This window comes from Polypterus senegalus, chromosome 6, assembly GCF_016835505.1.
Source record: "Polypterus senegalus isolate Bchr_013 chromosome 6, ASM1683550v1, whole genome shotgun sequence".
NCBI classification, from domain to species: domain Eukaryota; kingdom Metazoa; phylum Chordata; class Cladistia; order Polypteriformes; family Polypteridae; genus Polypterus; species Polypterus senegalus.
The window spans coordinates 136663294-136689519 of NC_053159.1; the positions used below are offsets into that span (position 1 = coordinate 136663294).

The following is a 26226-nucleotide window of genomic DNA, read 5'->3' on the forward strand; positions in this document are numbered from 1 at the left end:
AATCAATTTTTCTTGCACTTTCCATGATAAGGCTTAATGCAATTTCTTATCTAAAAAATATTTCTCTTTGGTGTTTGAGAATTTATTTTTGATCCTGGTTTTGCTAATTTGTTTCCAATTGGCTTGGGTAGACCCTTCGATCCCACAATGTTTTGGCATACATTTTATGTATGTACACATGTGCAGCCTGAACTTTCATTTCTGCTTTAGGCTAGCAGGATAGGGCCCCCTTTCAATGACATGGTTTCCTATGACCTTTTAAATGCTATGTGAATTTGTACATCTGCATTGGAATGGAACATTATCGTGAATCATTTTGATTATGTAAATACAGTGTGCTTCTTTGCCCATTGAACAAAAAAATGGAAATTTAAGCATTTGGGACCACATCAACGTGAATAATTAGTAATCAAGCAAGAAATGGGAGAAAAAGATAATTTAACCAAGAGTGGTTTAACAGGAAAACATGGCTAACTGGTAGTCTTGTTCTGCTTTCTGTGTATTTTAATTCTGTCCTTTGGTGGATGTACTGAAAGGCCAAATAATATGGTAATTGATTTTAATTTTGTTGTGATTTATGTGACATTTTGTTAGTTGTATATTCTCTCCTTACAGGTTGTGGTAGGCTAATACAATGTGAAACACGCTGCTCAATGCAGTTCCAATGATATTTTCTCAGCCTTATCCATTGCATGCACATTAACAGTGCTGGCTGCACTTCACACCCCTCATCTGTGGTTTGAGGCAACACCATCTGTAAACATTATTTCCCGACTCTGTGAGGTAATCCAAGCCAGGGAAGTTCCAGAGACTCCCTGGCGATCATGTACTCAGGTCAATTGATTTAAACAGTGGTATGGATCTCGGATCTCGGATTCCACTACTTATACACTTTTTAATTGTTGTGCCTGCCTCCCTTTTAAAAGTTGTTTGCAGACCCGTGGGCATGGTTTATTATTTCATTTATTCAGCAGAATTATCTATTATAGTAAAATTTGTAAGTACAACTTTAATTGTCTATCATAATTGAAAAAGCAGAACTTCAATCATTAGATACTTAAATTAAAAGAGATTGTTAATTTAAAAAAAAAGATTTAAATCAACATTAAATTTAATAGTAGCTATGCAAACTTTTTATTAGCTGAATTCATTGTGAGCAGTCTGGTATTTTCTAGCGTATGTTTTTTGACGGTTATAACTAAATATAGGCTGTAAAACTAGTAGAATAAAACCATAAGTGAGCACCAAGACAAATGCGGTAGAACAGTTGTTCACATACTCAGTCCTGGAACTCAGTGTGGCTGCAGGTTTTTGTTTCAACCAAATTTATAATCGGTGATAATAAATGATAATAATTTATCGTATTTAATTAGTTGGACTTTTTTTTTTCCTTTTTCTGTTATTCTGCATTCAGAAAAGCATAGATTTTTACATTTGTAAGACATTTAGAAATATTATATTTACTATAGCTTTAAATGCTTAACTGTGTTTTTTTTTTTTTTAAAGTTGGGCCTTTTTCTATGTAGTTTACTTCCTTCATTGTATCCTAATAATGACAATTAAAACCAAGCAGAGCAGACCCTCTGGCAAATAACACTGAAAGGCAACAACTACTTCAGTGTCAGACCCACTAATTAGTAAATAATGGATTAAATAACTGTTAAAAAGAAAAAAATCCCCAATATAACTGCTTAGTACATTTTATTAAAAAAAACTACCAAACTTGGTTTTGTAATTTCTGCTTCAACTTCAAAACATAAAAACTGGTAAATGACAGATCACTTAATTAGAGTAGGAATTAATTTAAAAAGAAAAGCTGGTTGAAACAAAAACCTGCAGCCACCCAACCCAACCCCATCCCACCCCAGTCCCCAGGACTGAATTTGGGGACCACTACAGTAGACAGTTCATGCAGATGTAAAAATTGTGTCATATGTTTATAATGACCATTAGAGTGTGATGGAGAATAGTTTTTCTAATTTAGTGTTTAGGTGCCAAAGCTGCACAACCTAATACATAAACAACAGAGAGCCCAATGATTCACAGTGGATGGTCTACTACAGACACCTACAATAAAAATATAAATGCTAATTAAAATATCTAAACTTGATACTGGTATTGTCATGCTGCTGTCATCTTTTAAATACTGCTCTTTTGTTAAGTACTACCCACCAAATCAATAAACACCAAGATTAAACTTGACTCTTTTGAGGAATTCTTTCAAATAAATATGCTGAAGTCATTCAGCAATATGTTTGTATATTTCTGTCATGTCTAATAGATCTCATTCTTCTTTAGCCACTCTGGCTAACAAAGACCTTTCCTTTAGTTTTTATACATGAAGATAAGAACTGACAACCAGAGAGCAATTTATCATATTATAGACTGTGAAAAGTAAGAAGCTTAAGGTAAACAACAACATGGTGAGAATGTAAAGTACTTTTCTGTGATATCAGTATATATTAGGATACATATGTTTAAAAATAAATACATAAAAATATAAAAGTAAACTTCATTCACTGATCCTTTTATAGTTTGTGACATTATATTATTTCTCTACATTATTGGGGCTTTTGGTTGTTTATACTAGCGTTTTGAGAAAAAAAAAGATGTAAAAAGTCCTTGAAGTCATATCTACATCTACTGCTCAGCTTTTCCTTGAAGATGTCACATTAGCTTACAAAATTGTAGTTCTTAACAAAGTGTCATTTCTTACCAGTGGGATATAACATTTTTTCAGTTGAACTTCTAGCTGTCAACCATGTGCCCTTAGGCTTTTCTCATTCACAGTCTTCTTCTATACTTTATTTACTTATTACTTTCATTTATTCATTTATTTAATTATTCATTACTCTGCTCTTGTTTGATCTTCAATTATTTTAAAATGGGTCAGTGTGATAATTTAATTGTATTGTGTACTCACGACAGTGAACTTGAACATGAAAGTGGGAAACTGTAAAGAGACACTGGAAACTGTAATGTATTAAAAATAACATGGGGTATTACATATTTTATAATGAATCAGGCTCAGTTTTTACACCATCTGGAGAACCCATACAAACAGGTCTTGTACTATGCTGATATTATGAAGCTACACTACAGAGTAGTAATTTCACAAGGTGATTATCACAGCATTCTCATTCCTTCACTCATCATGCATTTTTAAATAAGGTTTAAACTTCCACCTATTATAAATATGCATGAATTTACTATTTGATGATTTGCCAACATAATGAACTCTACACATTAGTTTAGATATTTTTATTTAAACATATTGAACATTAATTCAGGTAAGTTTCAAGTTCATTTCAAGAGTTGTTATGTGCATCATTACCACATTTGTTATAGTATTGGAGAGGTGGCACAATGGTGCAGCATTAAGCACTCCTGCCTCATAACACCTAGAAATCTGGGTTCAGTTTCCAACTTGGTCACTATCAAGTTGAAGTTTATATTTACAATTCTGTTATCAGCTTGGATTTTTTTTCTGGGTTCTTTAGTTATCTCTTCCCACTTCCCAAAAGCATGCATGCATGTTAGGTTAGTTGGCCAGTGATCCTTGTAAGGCTGTCGCTAGCTCCCTGCAAATTATATATTGCATAGATGGATTTAATATTAGTTTTTTTTCTTATTTCTCCACAGCTTTTAAAACAAGTTATTCGGACTTGCCTCAGTGAAACTGAAAAGTTGCAGAAGACATCTATAGCCTTCCCAGCCATCGGAACAGGCAATCTAGGCTTTCCTAAAGCATTAGTGGCCTCCTTAATGTTTGACGAGGTGGTGTCATTTAGCAGTAAAAAACCAGAGAATCTGAAAGAAATTGTTTTTCTGTTGCACCCTAGTGATGCACAGACAGTACAGGTAAAAACTGTTTATATTCAAACTTCTAATAATACTGACTGTTTTGTTTTGTGTTACTTTTTAAATCAAAACAGGCTTAGAATGAAAGAAAGTATAATTTGTGATTTGCAGTATCCAAAAATGGCTAAAAAAGACTAAAGTGTATTTTATCTCAGTCCTTTTGGCAACTCTTTGATTAAAGACTAAACTGCTGCTTTAATTCAGAATGAAGCTGGAAAACAAAACTACTTTAAAATTTTTAAATTGAAAGAAGTGTTAAATGGATTATGATGCTGCTAAGGAAAATGAACAGACCCAAGATTTGGGGAGAAAGCAATGAAGTGGACAGGGACATATTTTGCTTCATGCAACTATACTTAAGTATGCTGTCAATCTATCATAGGGTTATTGGACTGGCCAAGGTCTTCCATGCTCCTGGTATACTGCCAGTTAGTCAGAGCAGAGGGTATTGATCAAACCGAGCAAATGGGCTTTGCTTGACAAATTACTTATGATTTCTGATTGTGTACAAAATGTCTGGCTTTTGTGGTTTCTTTTCTTTTACCTAAGACAGGGCTATATAATTAGTGACATCAGCTTTGTTTTTAGAATTTATGGTAATCTTTGGAGTATTCCTTTAAGCTTTTGGGTATTTGAGTAATTATCATATTCCATTGCTAAAACGTAGCCCATTTATTTGCGATGGCCAGCATCTCCACACTACTGTGCCCTCCATAATGTTTAAGACAGACACATTTTGCCTTGATTTACCCCCCAGTTCTACAATTTAAAATTATAAATCAAACAATTCAGACATGATTATAGTACACATTGCAGACTTTAATTTACAAGTATTTGCATATTAATTTAAGGGTATTTGCATATACTACAGTCACGCCTTGTAGAAACTGCAACACTTTTTCTATATGGTCCCTCATTTCAGAGGCACCATGATGCTTGGGACAGTTGCCGTCACAGGTGTTGGAGATTACTCAGGTGTGTTTTATTGCTTCATTAGTGCAGGCTTAAGATACCTTGGTTTGCTTCTTCACTTTGGAGTCTGAAGTTTCCATTGTTCAACATGAAGACAAGAGCTGTGATAATGAAAGTCAAAAAAGCCATTATGAGGCTGAAAACCAAGAATAAAAACACTAGAGCCAATAGTAAAACCTTAGGATTGCCTAATTTAAATGTCTTGAATATTGTTAAGAATAAAGAACACACTGGTTAGCTCAGTAATTGCGAAGTGACTGCTAGGCCAAGGAACACTTCTTTGCTGAAAAAAGAACAATCCTCACTGGTAAACGAAGAGCTCCAAACACCTGTTCGAAAGATCAGAAACAGTCTTCAGTAGCATTATGTGTATGTGTCAGAGACGACTATCTGCAGAAGACTTCATGAACAAATACAGAGGCCACGCTGCAAGACGCAAACCACTAGTTAGCTACAAAAACAAGATGGGCAGATTACAGTCTGCAAAAAAGTTCTTAAAAGCCAGTAGATGTTTGGAAATAGGTCTTGCGAACTGAAAAGACAAAGATGAAGAGTAGATGGCAAGGGCAAAGGGTGGAGACAAAAAGGAACTGCCCAAAATCCAAACCATACCACCTCATCTGCTAAACATGATGGTGGGAGCATCATGGCTTGGGCATGTACTAGCTTCTCAACTTCATAGCATTAATTTTCTTAGCTTATACGTTCTGTCATATTCATGCAATTTTTAATTGAATTCCTGAATGTTAAAAAGATATGTTTTATTCATATCACTTCTGTGTTAATCCCATTTGAGCAGAGTGGGTCACATTTACAAAGGGGGCAGTGTAGAACTTACTGTTCTTATACAAGTAGACTGCATTTATAAAAACACCTCCGTTCTTTATACAACTTGATTCTGGAAAATTCTTATAGGTTAATCACAATTATATTATGGGCATTCTTCTGCTTCAAGTCCAAGTATTACAATTTCCACTTTGATGAAATGAGTACTCGGCCATTTTTTTCTGATGGCTGTGACCTAGCCCCTTATCATTCGGGGTCATTTTTGCTAAATCGCTTGTAATTCGACCTCTCCAAATTAGAATCATTGCTGTTATTGAACTATCTGGAGTATAAACACATGTTTGGTCTCTTTGTAAAGGTAACATTCTCTAGTTTCACCCTTAGTAGTCAGAATCACTGTAGGTGTGACTGATCAAAAGTTATGCACATTAGAACTCACAAAAAAAACGATTTTTTTTGTTTTTTTATGAAAATAAAGGAAAATAAAGCTGCAGTAGGTAGGTGGGGACAGAAACACACTATGTACCAACAGAATAACTTGTTGACTACTCAAATTTCAAATTTGAAAAGAATACCTGTAAAAATGAAATTTTTTACACCAGTTTTTATGTGGGCATGCCCAGGGGCTTTTTAGAGGGACCATTATCCACATTTTGGAACATATGGAAAAAGTGTAATAAATTTTGAATGCTTCAACCCACGTATATCAATAAGGGCTCTACTGAAAGCTTACACCTAAAGGAATCTATATCTACACACAGTGTCACTCTATTAGTTATGGAAATTCATGTTCCATAATAAAAACAATAAAAAATACACATTTCTATGTAAAAATAGTCAATACAAGTTATGGGCCAAAAATATATTTATATTTTTATTTTTACTTTTTTTTATAAAATGCACACAAACTATATATATTTCTTTTACAAACTGTTACAACACAGCTCAGCGTTTTTCCATGTGCCACTTGATGGCAGCAATCACTAGCAAGCAGAAAGCACAAGGGTGGCACGCGCGCTCTCTCCATTATCGTCCCTGTGCGGTTGAATACTTTGCAACGCGTACATGCATCTATTATTTAATCGAGCATTTATTTACGTTTAAACTTCTACTTTTATTCATATTTAAACTGCGAAAAAACTTGGCGAAATCACAATAAACAACCACGCACCAACTCTGCAGACTGGCACAAATGCCACCTTCACGCAGCTCCGATCGTTTTGTTTACAAGTTAGTATGGCAAGTTACATATCAAAATGCTCGGCTGCTCATTGGCTGTAAGTTTTGAGTGTCAGTCACAGTGTCCAATCAAACTGGTAGATTCTACCAGAGTTCAGAGCTATACGTCACCCTGCAAGCTTTCTGTGACACTGGTTGGCTATATTAGGTGCCAGTCAACCCCAGACCCGTCGTAATTGGCCAACTTAGGTGTCTTTCGAAAGCTAACACTTCCGTGTTTCATGCGGTAGCATGGTTATCGCCGACAGAAACAAATTACGTCTAATATGAGCAATATAAGTGAAAAAAAATTACTTAGGTGGTCTCAAGTTATGAAACGTTTTCTGGAGTTTTTGTCCCTTTGAGAATATATCGTGTGTTTTGGACCTAAATCGTTTTACTGGATTATATTCGCTGGAGCCTTACGGACACAATGGGATCAATACTGCTCGGAAATATTGATGTTTGACTTGCAGGGGGTCTTCAAAGGTAGGCACAGTCAACTCTTAAAAGTATGTACTTCTCTGTAAAAAAAGGCTTTAGTGTCAGTGCTGTGGTTGTTGTGTGTCAAAATGGTTTATATCATCGGAAAGACGAGACTTTGAAGTTTCATTTGATGGGTAGGGTGTCGAGATGCATGGCAGATGGGCATGCACACATTACTGTAATGTTTTTGAACCGCTGTTATGTCCCGGGACCGGTACGTGTGCGCGTTAAGAGGCTAGGCATTAGGAAATCTTGACACTGCAAGTGTGCAGGTACCTGAGACAAAGAACATTACTCTTTTGTCAGCACTGAACACCTTTTTTAGTCTTTCATCAGGAATTTGAGTGTGACTTGCCCTGCCAAAGAAAAGAGAGAAATGAGAACCAAAGAATCTTAAATATTCTATGGCTTTTTTTAATGTAATTTTGTATTCTATATATGTTATTTTTGCAATAGATATTATATATAGTTTAAGTTGGTTCATTCATTATGTACTGTATCTGATGCAGCAATTCCAATGTCAAACCCTTCAAATTAGCATTTGAGAGTAACATTCTGCAGTCACTGAGAAAAAAAAAGTTTTCTGTGTTAAATTTGTTTAGTGGAAAAGTATTTGCAGAAACTTCTAAACGTTTTAAATAAAAGTTCAGGTCTTCTTATATACAAATTTTATTCTGCATGTTGTGTATGATTTTTCTAGGCATTTTTTGAACAATTTAAAGTTAAATGTTCAGGGAATTCGTTGGAAGAAAATCCAGTTGTGACAACCTCTTCTACTATGTCTCCAGAAAAAGGAACAGGTAAACAATAGTTATATTATAGAAATAGAAATAGTTTCAGGAAGCTAAGTCACTTAGTTTGTGACACATACCTTAAGTTACTTACTTAATTAATGAAGTCTCTTTAATTGTTATGGGAAGTATGCAGAGAATGAAGACAAAATGAGTGCGGTTTTGAACAATGCTACACATCGTAGCACAGTAACTTTGACACAGTAACATTAAATACTTTCAGCAATTAATTTTTCAGCAGAAGTGTGTGAAGAAATGCTACTGGGTCTCCTTTATACCAGTGTTTCTCAGGCCACAGGTCACAACCCAAATGTGGGTCACTGAATGACCTACATGGCTTGTCAGCTTAAGTTTAAACACAACAATTAATTAATAAGCCATTGATTTCATATTTTAATTTGTAATCTGTGCAATAGCTTTAATATTTTAATGTGCTGCTTTGTGTCCCACCACAATAAATAACACATTTTTGTCAATAATCCAATTGTCCATTGATTACTCAGAATATGGAACCAGTGCAGGAAGCACTTCAAGACAGAGGAGTTCTTGTCTGTTGCCCCTCTACATCACAATCACCTTTTTCTCCCCTCTCAGACCTACACAGTATTTAATGTTTGGAAAACGTCCAGGACTTAAAACAGAGAATTGTATAATTGCATAATATATCTATTGTGGCTAATGATTGCAGATTTCACTTCTGCACCCAGTAAAAATGACATTTTGCCCCTGCCTTCTAGAGAATTGAAGTTACCTACAGAAGTCCAGTTACAAGCAGATGGCAACTTGTAATATATTGTACACTTCCTTAAGAAAGCCAAGGACTATTATCAAGTTTCTCAAATGCCTCATAGCATCACAAACTCTAAACTCCTCCAAACAGCATCACAAGATTTCATTCCAAAAACCTGAATCAAACAGGAATGTTAAAAGAACAAGCAACCCTGATTTTCTGAGGTGTATAGGTTTACTATTAATGTGGAGTATGGTGAGCAGTGTCCGTTGTGCATTATCTGAGATGTGTTGCTACCAAATGAAAGCATGAAGCCTTCAGTTATAAAGACAATTAAACAAAGCATGCTACTTATATAAATAAATCATTTGATTTTTTTAAATAAAAAACTGAAAATCTTGAGGCTTCACAAAATCAGGCAATCTGGGCATCATCCTGTTTTACATCAAATGGTCAAATATAAGAAAGGGCACATAATTGCATAACAGCTTGTCTTGCCTTGTGCAAGTAGTTATGTGCACTGAAATTCTGGAAAAGTCAGCCACCTGTGAACTAACACATATTTATCTCTGCACTCTCTTCATTTACCCCTGATTTCAACAAACTTGTGAAAATCAGACAAGCTCAGGTTACCCATTAAAAAGACAACTGGACACTAAATTTGATTCAGTATTAAATACCCATATGCAGTGTTAGTTTTTGGAAAAGTAATTTTAATATTTCATCTATTTTGTACAATGTCTTTACATTTTCTGTTTACTGTTATTTTTAATATGTGCCATTCAAGGGAAACGATTATCTACTTCAAAGTAAAACAATGTCAAATTAAGGTTATCACTGAACAAAAAAAAAAAAATAAGACTGGGTTCTAAGGTCAAAAAGGTTGAGAATCACTCCTTTATACCAACTGCAAAATGCCTTTATAATGCCTCATTGTAAATGTGACTTTTTGTCTTTAGCCAATTGTAAGTTTTCTTGCTTTATAGATTGCTTATTTGTTGTGTATTTAATTGTTATAATATTTATGTATGTATTTATTTATTGAGCTTCTATGAAAAGCCAAATATCACCCTTGTGATAAAGATCTATCTATCCATCATATGTAAAGTATCAATAACATATGAAAAACACTGTAAATAAACAGTTTTGCATAATACACATATCCCAGAAAGTACAGTATTTTTATTACCCAACATGAATTGGAATGCAAAAGTGAAGAAGATTTGTGTAACGCAGAAAATACAACAAAGTCTAATATAATACATTTTACCAAATTATACACACAAATAATAGTTTTGCATGTAGTAGGTAGATAATCAGTGTATCATCACTACAAAAATATTTGGAATGCCTAGGCTTCTTATGTAGCAGTAACCATCAGAATTGTTGTTGCTTTTATTTTCTTTTGTCTGCCAGGTTCTGGTAAAATTTCCTCACCAAGCAAAAATGTTTATGAAATGTCTATTGGTGGTGTTAGACTATGTATTGGCCCAGGAGATATTGTAAAGGAGAAAACAGATGTGATTGTAAATTCCACAAATGAGAACTTCACTCTAAAAATAGGTAACCCATAATTTTGTTTTTCTTTGTGTAATTTTGTTTTTCTTTTTTTATGAATATTTTAATAATAAGATTTATTTTAGGTTTTTCTGGTAGGGTTATATTTGTAATCAAGTAATGGTAATTAATCACTATAGTTAATAGTAATAGTGGCATTAAGTTAAAATGATTTGCTTCTATTAATAATGCATCCACACTGTGCACTAATGGTAACAGTTTGTTTGTGATCTGTGTTAAAATAGATGTGCTCTATGTAGACTCCCAAATGAAGTTTTTGTTTTTTTACGGTTTTAAACAGGTGTGTCCAAGGCAATTTTAGATGCAGCTGGCCAAGAAGTTGAAACAGAGTGTGCTCAGTTAGGTAAGTTACTGCTTACCAGGATATTGCCGTAAGTAGATAATTTATTTATATAGATCTTAACTAATTCAAGAGTCAAAATTCATATGAAAAAGTTATTGTTTTTAACTTTTAATAAAAAGCATAAATTGGGTTTCTTGTTCATAAATGAACAGTTACTCTGGTTAATCAGTTTCTGCTCCTTTATGACATTTTGGACTGTACATCATAAAATTTGAAATGCACTATTTTATGTATTCAGGCTGTATTTTGTCATCCGATTCTGAATTTAATAGGTTGTCTCTGTAAGAAGTCTTAATTTCCTACTTTGTTTGAACTGTGAGCACATGCACAATATCATAATTGTTTTGTGTGTTTTTTCACATTCTCTGAATGCCTTTAAGAATAAGTTACTAAAGCATAAGGATATTTGACAAATAATTATTTTTCATTTCTGAATAAGGATGACAAAATATGATAGGTACAGCTGCTCAAAAGTAGATTTTCTTTAAAACTCTTGCTACAACTGTGTTACTGAAATAATTGTTGATTGGCACCATTTATTATAAAACTGGTGTATGTTTACAAATAATTGAACAATTTAGTATGTCGTCCATTTCAGTATCATTTTTGGGGTTGTTCTGTTTGCAATAGATGATATTTCAGAAATACTAACAAACATGATTTTTGTTTGCACCAAGTATATTCATACCTTCTCTGATTGGCAATGTTTTGCCAATTTTGTCCACCAACTTTTACTGCCACCTTTGTTTGTTTGGCATACAGACTCATTTTTTTGACCTATTCTCACTTTAATGAATGCCATCTATCAAAATAACCAATATTTGTCTTCATCTGCCTTTAGTTAATTAACAGGTCAAATGTAAAAACACTACAAGCATTATTATTAATTATTATTATTATTATTATTATTATTAAGTATTAGTGGCATTCATACACTTTGGTGTACCAACCAGAAGAAGAATATACACTCACTGGCCACTTTTATTAGGTATACCTGTTCAACTGCTTAACACAAATATCTAATCTGCCAATCACATGGCAGCCACTCAGTGCATTTAGGCATATGTAGACATTGTCAAGGTGACCTTCTGAAGTTCAAACCAAGCAACAGAATGGGGAAGAAAGGTGATTTAAGTGACTTTGAACATGGCATGGTAGTTGGTGCCAGATGGGCTGGTCTGAGTATTTCAGAAACATCTCTAGGGTTTATAGAGAAAAGTGCGAAAAAGGGAAAATATCCAGTGAGTGGCCATGCTCTGGGCAAAAATGCCTTGTTGATGCCTGAGATCAGAGGAGAACAGCCAGACTGGCTTGAGCTGATAGAAAGGCAACAGTAACTCAAATAACCACTCATTACAACTGAAGAATGCAAAAGAGCACCTCTGAAAGCACAGCATATTGAACCTTGAAGCAGATGAGGAATGTTCCCAGCACCTTGCTGAATCTATGCCACAAAGAATTCCAGCAGTTCTGCTGGCAAAAGGGGGTCAAATATGGTAGTAGCAAGGTGTACTTAATAAAGTGGCTGGCGAGTTTATGTATTCCCTAGTGGCAGCTCGTTACTAATTATAATTAAAAAGTAAAAGAAATACTTTTCATTTGGTTAATATGTTTAGTTACTGTCTTTGTGATTAGAATCTGTTTTATTTGTTAATTGATTAACTATCAAGAAAAATATTTAAAACTGATTAAAATCCTTACTATACAAATAAGAAAAGTTATGTGACATTGAACTGAACTGTTACACATTACAAAATTTTAGCATTAGTGTTTTATGGTTATTTCTTGTAATGCTAAAATCAGAAATATAGTCTATATATATATATATATATATATATATATATATATATATATATATATATATATATATATATATATATATATATATACACACACACACAGTAGAACCCCGCTAATCCAAACAGGACTAGGGAAAAAAATAATTTTTATAAAATTTCTGAACTGGGTAAAGTAAAGAAAACATGTTTTTTTCAAGTTATGTCGTACGTTTAATGTGCATCCAAAAAATCCAAAATACAGCCTTACTTAAAATTGAAACAAGTTCGAATTTACTCACATATGTAGAATCCATGTTCTGTACAGCATTTACACAAAACGTAAAAGCAAACCATTATCTAAGAGATAAAGTCAGTGATCTTCTTCTGACGCAATGAACTAAAACGGCTTGAAGAAGCAATGTTTCGCCAACGCTGCATAAACATAACATCTGTTGGGGTTGCATCGGCGTGTTGCTCAACGTAGCGCAAAGCGAGATCAAGGGCACTGGCTGCGGCAGTGTGTGGAACAACATCAGTCGGCGCGTCCCCTTCCTCCTCACTGTCGTCTGCGTCGAGATCAGCTGACGTTCCCTGCACCGATTTGCTAATAACCATCAGTGGAAGCTTATTTGTGGCAGAAGCATTGCTGCAGGCCAACACAGTTAGGCGCTGTTTATCCATTTTAAACCCTGGTGCAGATCGTCGTTCTTGTTATGCAAGACTTTTGGTAGGCAATGCTTTAAAGTTAAGTCCTGTCTCATCTGCGTTGTAAACTTGCTGGGGCGAGTAGGAAGAAATGATGCATTTGAACTCCTCAAGGTATTCAACAGCTGCTTCGTTGTCCGCTGACAATTTCTCCCCAGTTATTGTAAGCTGCCTGATTCCGTGTCTTTTCTTCCATCGGTCTAAGAAACCACAACTTGCCGTAAATGATACGTCACCGTCCATGAGCTTGTTCAACTGAAGCGTTTTTTCTTGAATTAGAGGGCCAGTGATAGGGATTCCTTTCTGTCTTTCTTGTGTAAACCATAAGAAAAGTGCTTTGTCCAATTTTTCGTAAGAAGACACTGTCGTCTTGCTACATTTTTCAATCGTTTTTTCACTTGTGGTAGTGCAAAACTGCTCAATTTTACCTCTGTTCTTTTTCCAATCGTAAATTGTTGCTTTCCCGACACCAAATTCCTTCGATAACTGAGTGGCACTTTTGTCAAGCCTTTTTCAACACTTCCAGTTTTTCTTTTAATGTACACAAGTTATGTTTACGTTTGCTTGCCATGATGATTAACAGCAGGGACAAGCACAGAATGTAAAGAAACCACACTACACGCCACTCACAAGGACTCCCAAAACACAGGGCAAGTGCGCGCACACGAACAATAACATTGCACAAAACACATCACTCAGCAGTAGCAGGTGGCACACTGACTCAGTGACTCATAGTTTGGGAACGGAAATCAAGAGGAATGCGTAGGTCTAGGCGGGGGGTCTAGGTCACTGCCCTACCGCTACTACTCACGTACCGCCCGTCATATCGATTTTACCTCCGATCACAGTCGCACTACAGTGCAGTTTAAATTGCAGTGTACTAGAATACGGAATTTCTTACCTTTAATTCTTGATACAACAGACGCTTAATACGCCTCATAAAATCAATATATGGCATTATATGACAAAACTCCGCCTAATCCGAATTTTCGCTAATCCAAACAGGGTTCGGTCCCAATTAGTTCGGATTAGCGGGACTCTACTGCATATATATATATTCATACAAACATGAACTCACTTATTGTCATTGTCATGTCAGTGTGTCCACATGGAACAAATTGGCTCCCAGTGGACTGATTTAGTTTTTCTGTGACACAATATGTCCAATGCAGCATGCTGTACAATTTTTTTAAATTTCAAAAACTCCTATTGTACTGTAACATAAAACATTTTATGCTACCTCAATTATGGAATGATTTTAAGGTTTCATATTTCCCATGAGAGACATTATTTCAGCTTGGATAGTTTGTATACTTTTCTCTCTTAATCATCTGCCAATCCTGGCAGCAAAACAGGTTCTTAATACAAATTATTGAAATGCAAACATACTCGACATCAGTGGCTTGTGTGAATTTCTGCAGTGCCAACAATAACAGATCAATCTTTACAGTTTTTTTTTTTTATTTGGAATCTGTTATCAGGGAAGCTATTTGGATTTTTTTTAAAGTATTGAAGAAATAAAAACATTTCAGCAAAGCACAACTTAATCTTAAACTTCATGAAAATCAACAATCCACTAACTGGCTTGGTGTTTAACTAAATGATATTGTAAAATGCTAAAACATGTAATTGCATTCTATTATTACTGCTGTTTTTTGAATATGACTGCTATCAAAAATATTTTGACAAAAATTGTGATCTAATTTCCTTGTAAGTAGATAATTTAAAAAATGCTCCAACTTTGAAAACAGTTAACTAAATACTCCTCATGCACCTGTCTGCTAAGTCATGTGTACATTTTCTAACTTTATCATTTATTACAGTACAGCAATATGTAGTAGATATTCAGGTATAGCAAAAGCAATATAACCAATAACAGAATAGAAATGTATCTGAGTTTCTGGATTGCCTTTTTTTCCAGCTGCACAGCCTCATAATGGGTTAATAATGACTAAAGCTGGAAATTTGGCAAATAAAAGCATTATTCATATTGTTGGAACAACTAATCCTCAGGAAATTAAGAAGATTGTAAGAATAATTCTTGATCGATGTGAACAGTCAAAATTCTCATCAGTTGCATTTCCAGCCCTTGGGACAGGTTAGTCCATTTTATTTTATAATATTTTGAATTACGCTATTTAAACTGTATATCGTACACTAGGAGTAAAAAATTAAGTGAACAGATCACCATCTTATCACTTGAATAGATACACAGTATAAGAAACAGGGAAAATCACTTGAATAGATACACAGTATAAGAAACAGGGAAAATCAGCACAGATTGGGTTTACTATACTTCACTGAAGTAAAGATGAATTTTAGAAAAGCTATTATTACATTACTACGGTGGCTAGCGTCCTGCCCGGGGTTTGTTTCCTGCCTTGCACCCTGTGTTGGCTGGGATTGGCTCCAGCAGACACCCGTGAGGGTATAGCAGGTTGGATGATGGATGGATATTATTACATTAAATAGCTTAGTATGAATTCTCTTAAGAAAGCTGTGGTTTCCTTTGCTCAGTTTGGTATACAATATTATCTTAAAATTATTCACTTAAGCACTCATGTAAACTATAGAATTATCCACAGTTAATCTCATGACATATTATTAACTCTCCAACATAACCAGATGTATGCCAGTTGGTTGTCTCATAATATACATATTTTTAATGCTCTCCTATTGACAATTTAAGTTCTACAGAATAACATCTTTCCACACACATAAGTATTAAACCAACTTGCATTGATATTATAGTGCAATAATTCAGAACTAAGGAACTGATTGTGGATTTCTACAAGCAGGTGAGAGAGCATTATCTTATTTACATCAGAGGGGAGGCTGTGGAGCAGGTTAGGAGCTTCAGGTTCTTTGGCGTAGTCAAGTCACATTGCAGGAGCCCAACGACACCTTTACTTACTCAGGAAACTGAGGAAGGCCTGGAGATCACCTACAACCCTGTGCAGATTCTACAGGTGTGCTGTGGAATCCATCCTCGCAGGATGCATTATATCCTGGTACAGCAGCTCCTCAGTTCAGGAACGTTGAGCTCTGCAGCATGTGGTGAAAACAGCACAGCAGATCGTAGGCACTCTGCTCCCTGCTATCCATGGCATATAAACCACACACCTTAGGAAGGTAAACAGTATCAGGAAAAACTCCAGCCTTTCTGCACTGCCACTTTTCAACCTCCTCCCATCTGGGAAGCATCTAAAGTCCATCTGCAGCTGCACCTCCAGATTCAGGAACAGTTTTTATGCCGTCTGCAATTAGGCTCATGAATAATCAGTAATCTTGTATACTCCACTGATACTACTACTGCTATCTTGCACATTTATCCGCTGTCACTTTTTGTAGTTATTTTATATTTAGTCTCTGGTGTTTGTTTTCTGTCTGCGGAGGCGCATGCAAGTAAGCATTTCATTGTATTTTGGTACCTGTACACATGACAATAAAGAATTCAACCTTGAATCTTAATAAAATGGCAATTACAGATCTTAGAGTCAGTGTTCTACTGAAGAATCCTCTGGGCAAGTGTCAGTTCTGTTAAATTTAAGTGCTTTATCCTGAATTGCATAAAGGACTAATAAGAAGGACAGCACAGAGAAAGTGTAAGTTTACCAATGACTTTTACGGCCATGCTCACTGTATAGAGTTTCAGTAATTGGGCTTTGCCCCAATATCTAGTGTGTACAACATACAGATTTTGTTTGCACAATATATAACTTGTGGTCTCAAGATATTTTTGTGCCTACAAAATATTGTTTTGCACAACATTAAAAAAACAATGCATTTTGGGACTTCAGGAGAAGAAGTAAAAAAAACACTTCAACACATATTTTTACATTTGAATGCAAATTATTGAAAGCAGAGATTTCCGTAGATGCCATTTTCAAATATGACCATACAGAAAGTTCATGCTGGAGCTTACTTCATTCCATAACTGAGAATAGGAAGGCAGGGATTGACAGCATTGCCTTTCAAGGGTGGAATTTTCAAGCTGCTGTCAAAAACTATACAGATCAATTGCCAGTTAGAGATCAGGCTGCTAAGTACAAAAAAAGAAGGAAAATTACCAGTGTGAGACGTCTGATTCAAGAACCATGATTGCATTGCGAGGAAAAAAATTAAAGGAGTTAGTGTCCCTTGAAATGATCATTCACGTATCCATCTATTTTCTGTTACTTATCCATGTCTGGGTTGCGGCAGCAGCAGTCTAAGGAAAGACATCTAGACAACCCCTTTCCCCACCACCTCCTCCAACTGCTCCAGGAGGGATACTGTGGAGTTTTCAGATGATGTGAAAGACATAATCTATCCAGAGTGCCCTGGGTCTATCCTGAGGTTTCAACCCGGTAGGAAATTGTAAGCCCAAACCAATTTAACTATCTCCATTCGATGTAGTGGAGTAATGCCAGCTATACTTTGAGCTCCCAAATGTCTGTGCTCCTCACCCTATCTCATGAGGAAGCTCATTTCTGCCACTTGCATCTGTGATCTAGCACCTTCATTCACTACCCAAAGCTCACAACCATAGGTGAGGACAGGGACATAAATCGACCAGTAAATCGAGAGCTTTGTCTTTTAGCTGAGCTGTCTCTTCACCATGACTAACTAGTACAGCGTTTGCATATCTATAGGTGCTGCCGCAATCCACATGTCAATCGCTCACTTCCTTCTTCTCTCTTTTGTGAACCAGACCCTGAGATGCTTAAACTTCTCTGCTTGAGACGGCACCTCATTCCCAACCTGGAGATGAACCACTGTAAATAAACTAGTCTGCTTAAGCAATTGGCTGAATCTAATAATTAGAAAATAAATAATGTTTTATTTTTCATCTTGCTCATTTTAAAAGACTGCATTATTAATTGCATTAGTCAAACTGCTAAACTAACTTTCCTTGTGATGTGGTTCAAATTTTAAAAAAATCATTTTGAGCTGCTGATTGATTAGTGTTTCACTATTTATTCAAATTTTCTGTTACACAAAACCTTTCATTAAACTAACCAGAATAATTTAATATGCCTACGCAAGTTGTTATTAAAACAGTTTTGTATTAGAAAGTATTTAGTGAGTTATTTCTGCTTTATAGAAAAATATTATAATTCATGTAGGAAATACACAAAACAATTTACTAATATGCAGTTAATTTTGATCACAAATTTTAACCTGCCAGTGATATATTTGAAGCGTTTATTTCTTTTCATTTTGCTGATTATGGCTTATAGTTAGTTAAACTCCAAAAGTTAGTATATCAGAAAATTAGAATATTGTAAAAATGTTCAATATTGTAGACTGATGATGTCACACTCCATTAGCAAATTAACCCAAAAAACCTGCAAAGGTGTCCTGAGCCTTTAAATGGTCTTTCAGTCTGGTTCAGTAGGCCACACAAGGAGGGTAAGCCACAAAAAGTCATTGCTAAAGAAGCTGGTTGTTCACAGAGTGCAAGCATATTAATGGAAAGTTGAGTGGAAGGAAAAAATATGGCAGAAAAAGGTGCACTAACAACAGGGATAACCACAACCTTGGCAGAATTGTGAAACACCACCTATTCAAGAATTTGGGGGAGATTCACAAGAATTGGACTGTGGCTGGAGTCAGTACTTCAAGAGCCACCACACACAGACGTATCCAGGGCATTGGCTACAACTGTCGCATTCCTTGTGTCGGGCCACTTCTTAACCAGAGACAACATCAGAAGTGTCTTACCTGGGCTAAGGAGAAAATTGACTGGACTGTTGCTCAGTGGTCCTAAAGTCCTCTTTTCAGATGAAAGTAAATTTTGCATTTCATTTGGAAATCAAGGTCCCAGAATCTGGAGGAAGAGTGGAGAGACACAGAGTCCAAGTTGCTTGAGGTCCAGTATGAAGTTTCCACAGTCGGTGATGATTTGGGGAGCCGTGGCATCCGCTTGTTTTGATCCACTGTGTTTTGTCAAGTCCAAAGTCAGCACATCTAACAGGAAAATTTACAGCACTTCATGATTCCCTCAGCTGACAAGCTTTATGGAGATGCTGATTTCATTTTCCAGCAGGACTTGGGACCGGCCCACACTGCTAAAAGTACCAATACCTGGTTTAATGACAATGACATCACTGTGCTTGACTGGCCAGCAAAAGCGCCTGACCTAAACCCCATAGAGAATCTATGGGGTATTGTGAAGAGGAAGATGAGAGACACCAGACCCAACAATGCAGACGGGCTGAAGGCCGCTATCAAAGCATCCTGGGCTTCCATAACACTTCAGCAGTGCCACAGGCTGATCGCCTCCATGCCATGCCGCATTGATGCAGTAATTAATGCAAAAAGGTGCTCCGACCAAGTATTGAGTGCGTACATATATGGACATACTTTTCAGAAGGCCAGCATTTCTGTATTAAAAATCTTTTTTTTTTTTATTGGTTTTGTAATATTCGCATTTTCTGAGATGCTGAATTTTGAGTTTTCATTAATTGTAAGCCACAATCGGCAAAATGAAAAGAAATAAACGCCTGAAATATATCTGTGTGTGATGAATCTATAATACAGTATATGAGTTTCACTTTTTGAATTGAGTTACTGAAATAAATTAAGTAGTGGTTCTTGATGTCTATAAATATTCAGTGTTAGTGGGTCAGAAAGAGGATGTTCAGAATTGTTCATAATGGCACTCGGTTTTGTTTTAATTCACTCCAGGCTGTTAATAAAGTGTGTTCCATAACTGAGCCTGCCCATTTTATTAGCTTGTTGATTCGGTGGACCTTTCATGAATTGATGTTACCAGCTCAGCACACCACGGTGTAGAAGATTGCACTTGACATCACAGAGTTGTAGAATATATAAAGGATGTCACTACCTACAGTTCAAGTCTCCTAAGAAAAAAGAGTCTGCTCTGCCCTTTCTTATATAGTTCCTGTGTGTTATGAGACCAGTCAAGCCTGTCATTTATGTTGAAGCCCAAATACTTGAGGCAGTGCACAACCTCTACATCTACCCCCCTGAATAGTGATCAGGCATCGAGGCATTTTGGTGTAGCAAAAGTTAATAATCAGATCCTTAGTTTTACTGATTTTAAGTTGCAGACAATCCTTTCCACACCAAGAAACAAAGTTTTCCTTCTGACTTCTATACTCTGTCTCATCCCCTTCAGTGCACCCCATAAGTGCAGAATCAACTTGAGAATTTCTGCAAGTGTTATGACCTGGTGTTATTTTTATAGCCATGAGGTGTACAAAGTGAAGAGAAAAGTAGACAGGACATTTCCTTGTGATGGTCCAGCGTTGCTCACATCTGTATCAGAAACACAGTTCTTGAGTCTCATAAACTGTGTTCTGTCCAACGGGTAGTCTATCATCCAGGACACCATACGCTCATCCACTTGCATATCTCTGAACTTACCCCTTAACAGGGATGACTGGATGGTATTGAAGGTACTGAATCATATTTTGAAAAATACTTTGCTTGTCAGTTTGGGATTTAGTATTACTCCTAATCCTCTCTTAAGTCTTTTTCAAGGTAACATCAGACAACATTGTCTTACATTTCTTGCTTGTTTTACTTACTGTATCTTAATTAGTTTGTGTTTTCCTAACCCACCCTCTATAGCTCAATAGGAAACCAATGTCTTATTTTACTTAAATCTTAAAAATATCAAATTATACACAAATGGAAGAGTAAGAAGCTTTTTCTAAATTTGGCAAGAATTTGTTATTGCAGCGCTAAAATAAATAAGCCGGGCCTCTGTCTACCTGGCCACATAATTTGGCAATTCTAGAAATAATCACAGCTATGACAATTTTACATTTTATTTTGCAGGGCAAGGAAAGGTAGATCCTTCAGCTGTTGCAGATGCCATGATTGATGCCGTTGTTGAGTTTGCAAATCAGAAAAAAAAGGGTATGACTGTAAATGAAGTGAAAATAGTTATTTTTCAATCACAGATGGTGACTGAATTCCACAAAAGTATGCAAAGAAGTGGAGATACAACAACAGCAAAAGAAGAATCTCTTTCATCCCGAATACAGAGTATGATGATGCATTTGCTTCTTTTCTAAAAATAACATTTTTTAATATGCTATATAGTTTTAATTATGACAGCCTTAAAGTATTACTACTTTTTGTCCGTTTTCAAAGTAATCTGTTATTAATAATACTATATTTGGAGTCCAATCCATTGAATTGCCTTTGGCATGGAAAAACAATAAACAACAAAAAAAGAAAGACAATATGGCTCATGGCCAATGGGAAGGCTCTGGTGAGTATTACTACTCACCTCAGCAAATGGCTCACGCAGAACAACATCTAGCGGTGGTAAGACCAAGAATAGGCAGAGCAGAAATTATATCATGTTTCCTGAGGGGTGTCCTCTTGCATTCTAAGGGTGGAAATAGAAATTGAGTTACAGACAGTGCATTTCCTTTAATCTTACATTTGTGTTCATTCACACAAGACCCCTAAGGCACTCATTTATATTTTGTCTGACTAAAGGCATTATATTTCCTGATGGGGAATAGAGTTCAAGTGCAAAGTGAAGTATAATTAAACAAACTCGAAAATGGCATTCATAAAATATTAGGTATTTTGCAGTATTTCATTCTATTGTTATGTTAAAAACGTTATGTTTCACGTTCTTCTTTTTATATTTATTTCTCCAGAAATTGCTTTTAATTCACCATGCAAGAAAGAAAAGCCTAAAGAAGAAATAAGTTTTAATGAAGCAGAACCTGAACCAGCAGTTTTTCAGTTATGTGGAGAATCCAAACAATGTGTCGAGAATACCAAGTCATGGATAGAAAATCAAGTAGATCAGGAGCTACATGAGAAAATCATTGAAGATGATATCATCTCCAAATTTGGTGAAAGTGAATTTGAACAATTAAGAAGACTTCAGAAAGAACTTGAGATTAGTGTGAAAGTTAAGTGTGATAGCACAAAGGCTACCATTACTGTGGCTGGACATATAAAAGATGTGCTAACAGCACTTACATCAATTCAGGACGTGATGAAAGAAATCAGAAGTACGGAACAGCTGAAATGGGAGGCTGAATTAACCAGCAATTTGGTAGAGTGGCAGTATGAGGATAAAGGCCAATTTATACCATTTGACAGCATGACTAACCGCAGTCTAGAGCAAGCGTCTGTAGATAAAAACACCAAAATAAAAGTGAACTTGTTACAACAAGAGTTTTCTGTATCTGTGCAAAATTGTCTTGCAATAAACAGCAAAGGTGTTCAAGTCAAAATCAAAAGAGTTGATCGAATCAGAGGTAATATAGGAGTTTTGTTTAAAACATTTGCACTATTTATTGACTAAATTGTGTGATTTGGATAAATTATTCCTTGTTCTTTGATAACAATATAATCCAGAGTATTACTTGACTCTTTTTTTTTTTTTTTTTTTTTTTTACAGAACCTCATTTATTGGTTTAACAAGTAAAATTTAAGTGCACATATGGTGAACTTAACACTTTAAAGAATAAGTGATGGTTATTCAAATGAGAACACTCATTTTAAAATGGCCCATAGTGCTAGTTGTCATATGACTATGTTTCAACTAGTATTGCAGAGTGATACAGTATTTGAAGTGCCATTTGAGTTTTCAGTTCCATTGTAAACTTTTATACCTGCCAGCATTTTGAGATGCATATATACACATACAGTACTGTATATGCCGATCCTCGCAAGGGGAAGCAAAGGTGTGTACACCCAATGAGCCCCAATTAGTGTCAAACACATGTCATGTACTCTTTGTATTGTTTGACAGGTACTGTGTGCTATATGTATGTACACTGTGAGTGGGAAAAAAAACACACCAAAATGTTTTTCATCACATCTTCAACAATAGTCGGCCGATTTTGATAAAATTTGGAACATTGTATAAACTTGTGAGTAATTAATACAACTGTTGTTGGAAAACATATTACATACACTTTGTATCAAATATTAAGTAAATCAGCCGACTATTGTTGAAGATGTGATGAAAAACATTTTGGTGTGTTTTTTTTCCACTCACAGTGTATATATGTTTGTGTGTGTGTGCGTATATGTATATGTATAGATAAGTATACATTTTAATATACAAACTTGTATATTAAAATATTTACTTATGTGTATAAATTTATAGCCATTGTATGTAGGATTTATTTGGAGGGCTGTATTGCCAATGCTGTATAAAAACAATAGTGAGGACTAATTTCTACTGTAAAAATGTAGTTACTAACAGAACATTTAGGATGTTGAGAACTGGGCATGATGGTTCACCATGTACGGTAGCCAGAATGCACATTCCAGAGTTTATCTTTTCACAAATATAGCTACAAATGTTTACAACCGCAGATTTACTCTGTCTGTATTGTTGGTCGTGCCCATGAGCAATAGAGACCACATACAGGTGGTGGCAAAGCATCATTCACTTTTACCATTAGCCCAGTGATGTCTCTGAATATATAAGAAAAAAGTATAATTTCCCTTGCAACATGTTATGTTTATTTTTAATAGAGCACTTTTGCCCTTTGCTGTTTAGGTCACCACCACTACTTTGAGCTCTATTGTTATGAGGCATTGGATTAGTTGAGAAATGTCACATTCAGTAAATTGTCTAATTGTTCCCATCCACATTTAAGCCACATACCTCACGATTTGCCTGTGTCTAAGCTTCTTGCAATCTTGAATTACTTGGCTGAGTTGAAAAAAATCTGTAAATAATTCTTAACTGAATATTACATTGTGTTCTTATTTGTAGGCACAATACTTCCAGACAACTGGGACGATATGACTGGAGTAAAAGGAGTCCTGTGTGTAAAACTGGAGTCAAAATTGAAAGAATATCGGAATGTAGAAGCTTTATTTAAAAAGACCTGCAACAATAAAATTCTAAAGGTATTAAGTTGAACTATTTCATATAAAATAAATTTACTCCACACAATGGATCAAGATCTTGCCTTACTTCCCCTCTCCTTGTGTGTCATTAAGATCTTCGTAAAGCATGCATTTTTTTCTCTTTGATACCCACATAAATTAATGTATCTGAAACTAAGAGTAAAAAAAAAAAAAAGAATGTAGTAATTTCATAACAAATTAACATTCACCCATGTTTAAACTGTGATTAATGTTGAAAAGTAGTAGACTAAGCAGTACACTATTAAGACACCAAAAAAGAACTGGGAATTGTTCACTTGGTAAAAGAGTAGTGTAAAATCATTAGAGTGTGGTCATTTTGGGGTTGCATAGGCAACAATCTTAGGTTTCAGGTATATACAGTCTTCTAAGATCTATCCATACCCACATTTAAATAGAAACTTTTAGTAGAAAGGGTTAAGTATATGTTGTCATCCGCATTAAATAATGAAAAAGCAATGATTGAAACACAGAATCTAATTTGCTTGACTACTGTGCCTACTTAGTTACTATTATTAAACCTTATGATTGAAATAACATTAAAACTGGTGGCAGAGTGATTAGGCGATGAAAGGGTAATTACATTAAGCAGCGTTTTTTTTAATGTTGCTCGATCAGAAAATACATTCGTACATAAATTATTTATAACTCATCTGTCATAAGCATTGCCTGCAAAGCATTACTTTCACAGAAACGTTTATTTGATTTTTGTTGAAAGCATAGCAACTGAATAACAGGTGCATTAAATAGTACTTTATCGGAAATAATAAAACTTCTAATATCAGATAAATTAACTAAGTATGTAAAGATATGAAATCACTACAGTAGACTCAGAAATAATTCTCCCAGGTACAAGATGATAAAATTATGAAATGGTAAGGTTATTGATAGCTGTTACTTTAAAATTTGTTCTGCAGCAAGATTACAAGAGTTAAGTGAAAGTTAAAGAAAAAAAATACTTCCTCGCTTTTCTGTTAAAGAGAACTGTAGATGAATAGAAAATTTAGCCAAGTAGTGAAATTGAATGCAGTATCTTGGGCACCTTTAAATCACAACTTGACAATGTTTCTGCCCAGTAGACAAAACTGATGGAGTATGTGCTTGACCAAATGTGCTTTGTAGTTTCTCATGCGATTTAACAATTAACTTTAATGTGGAACATAAACAAAATGTTTGAGATTTTTATTTTTTTAACAAGTTTGTGCTATACTTCACAACAGTTGCACATTTGTTTCTTTTACCTTAGTAATCTGTCATACTCACCATCTTTTTTTCCCTAAAGATCTACTACAGCTAGCAGGAGCATTTTTCTTTTTCTTCTTATCTCTCCACTAAACACTTGTGTAAGAAAATGCCTTGTCAACCTGAAAAGACCCAACAGACTCAGTCCTTACATTTCTGTATGCACTGTGAGGATTATGTATAACTGTATAAGCATATTTGCCAATTATTAAATAAAACATTCAAATTCACTTAATTAGTTTTCATTAGGAACACATGACCTTAATTTACAATTCAAGGAGAGAACTTAAAATAAGAATATTGCTTGCTACTTATTACACTTGATAAATAAACTAATTTTCTGTTTGTAAGTTTATGTGAATGAAAGCCTCCCTTTTTAAAGTAACTTTAGGAAACAAATATTATATTTCATGACTTGCACAAAAACTGTAGATAAATTGACTTAACAGTGTTCGCACTCCAGTGGCACACAGACAGCGTCATGTATTTAAATCCCACATCCAGTTGTTTGGGTCGTGTTAGAATGTTCTGAGCCTTCTTCTAAGTATTGTCATTTTTCTTTCACATCCCCAGTGACGTGCAAGTTGGGTTAATTTTTTTTTAAATTGGCCCAGTTGAATGCAAGAGTATGTGTGTGTTTGCGGGCTCGGCAATGTGCTGGCATCACATCGAGAGCTGTTTCTAGCTTTTTGTCCAGTAATGCCAGGAAAGGCTAAGGCTCTCTTGTCTCCTTGATTTGGATTAAGTAGGTTGCAGATTGTTATAGCCATTATGAATACAAATGTAATAAATACTACCAACATCATATTAATTATGTACGTGTCTCTCTTGAGCTAAATGAGTACATCTCCAGTGCTATTAATA

At 35.3% G+C, this 26226-nt stretch overlaps 1 protein-coding gene across 1 annotated transcript in view; it reads left to right on the forward strand.

Annotated features, from left to right (window-relative positions):
- LOC120531676 (protein mono-ADP-ribosyltransferase PARP14-like) overlaps window positions 1-26226 on the forward strand; it is a 73288-nt gene that overhangs the window by 41970 nt on the left and 5092 nt on the right. The window contains exons 8-15 of the mRNA XM_039757294.1: window positions 3643-3861; window positions 8024-8123; window positions 10261-10407; window positions 10703-10765; window positions 15170-15346; window positions 21040-21249; window positions 21879-22490; window positions 23966-24102. Coding sequence (XP_039613228.1) covers window positions 3643-3861; window positions 8024-8123; window positions 10261-10407; window positions 10703-10765; window positions 15170-15346; window positions 21040-21249; window positions 21879-22490; window positions 23966-24102 — 1665 coding nt within the window. The remainder of the gene's footprint in view (window positions 1-3642; window positions 3862-8023; window positions 8124-10260; window positions 10408-10702; window positions 10766-15169; window positions 15347-21039; window positions 21250-21878; window positions 22491-23965; window positions 24103-26226) is intronic.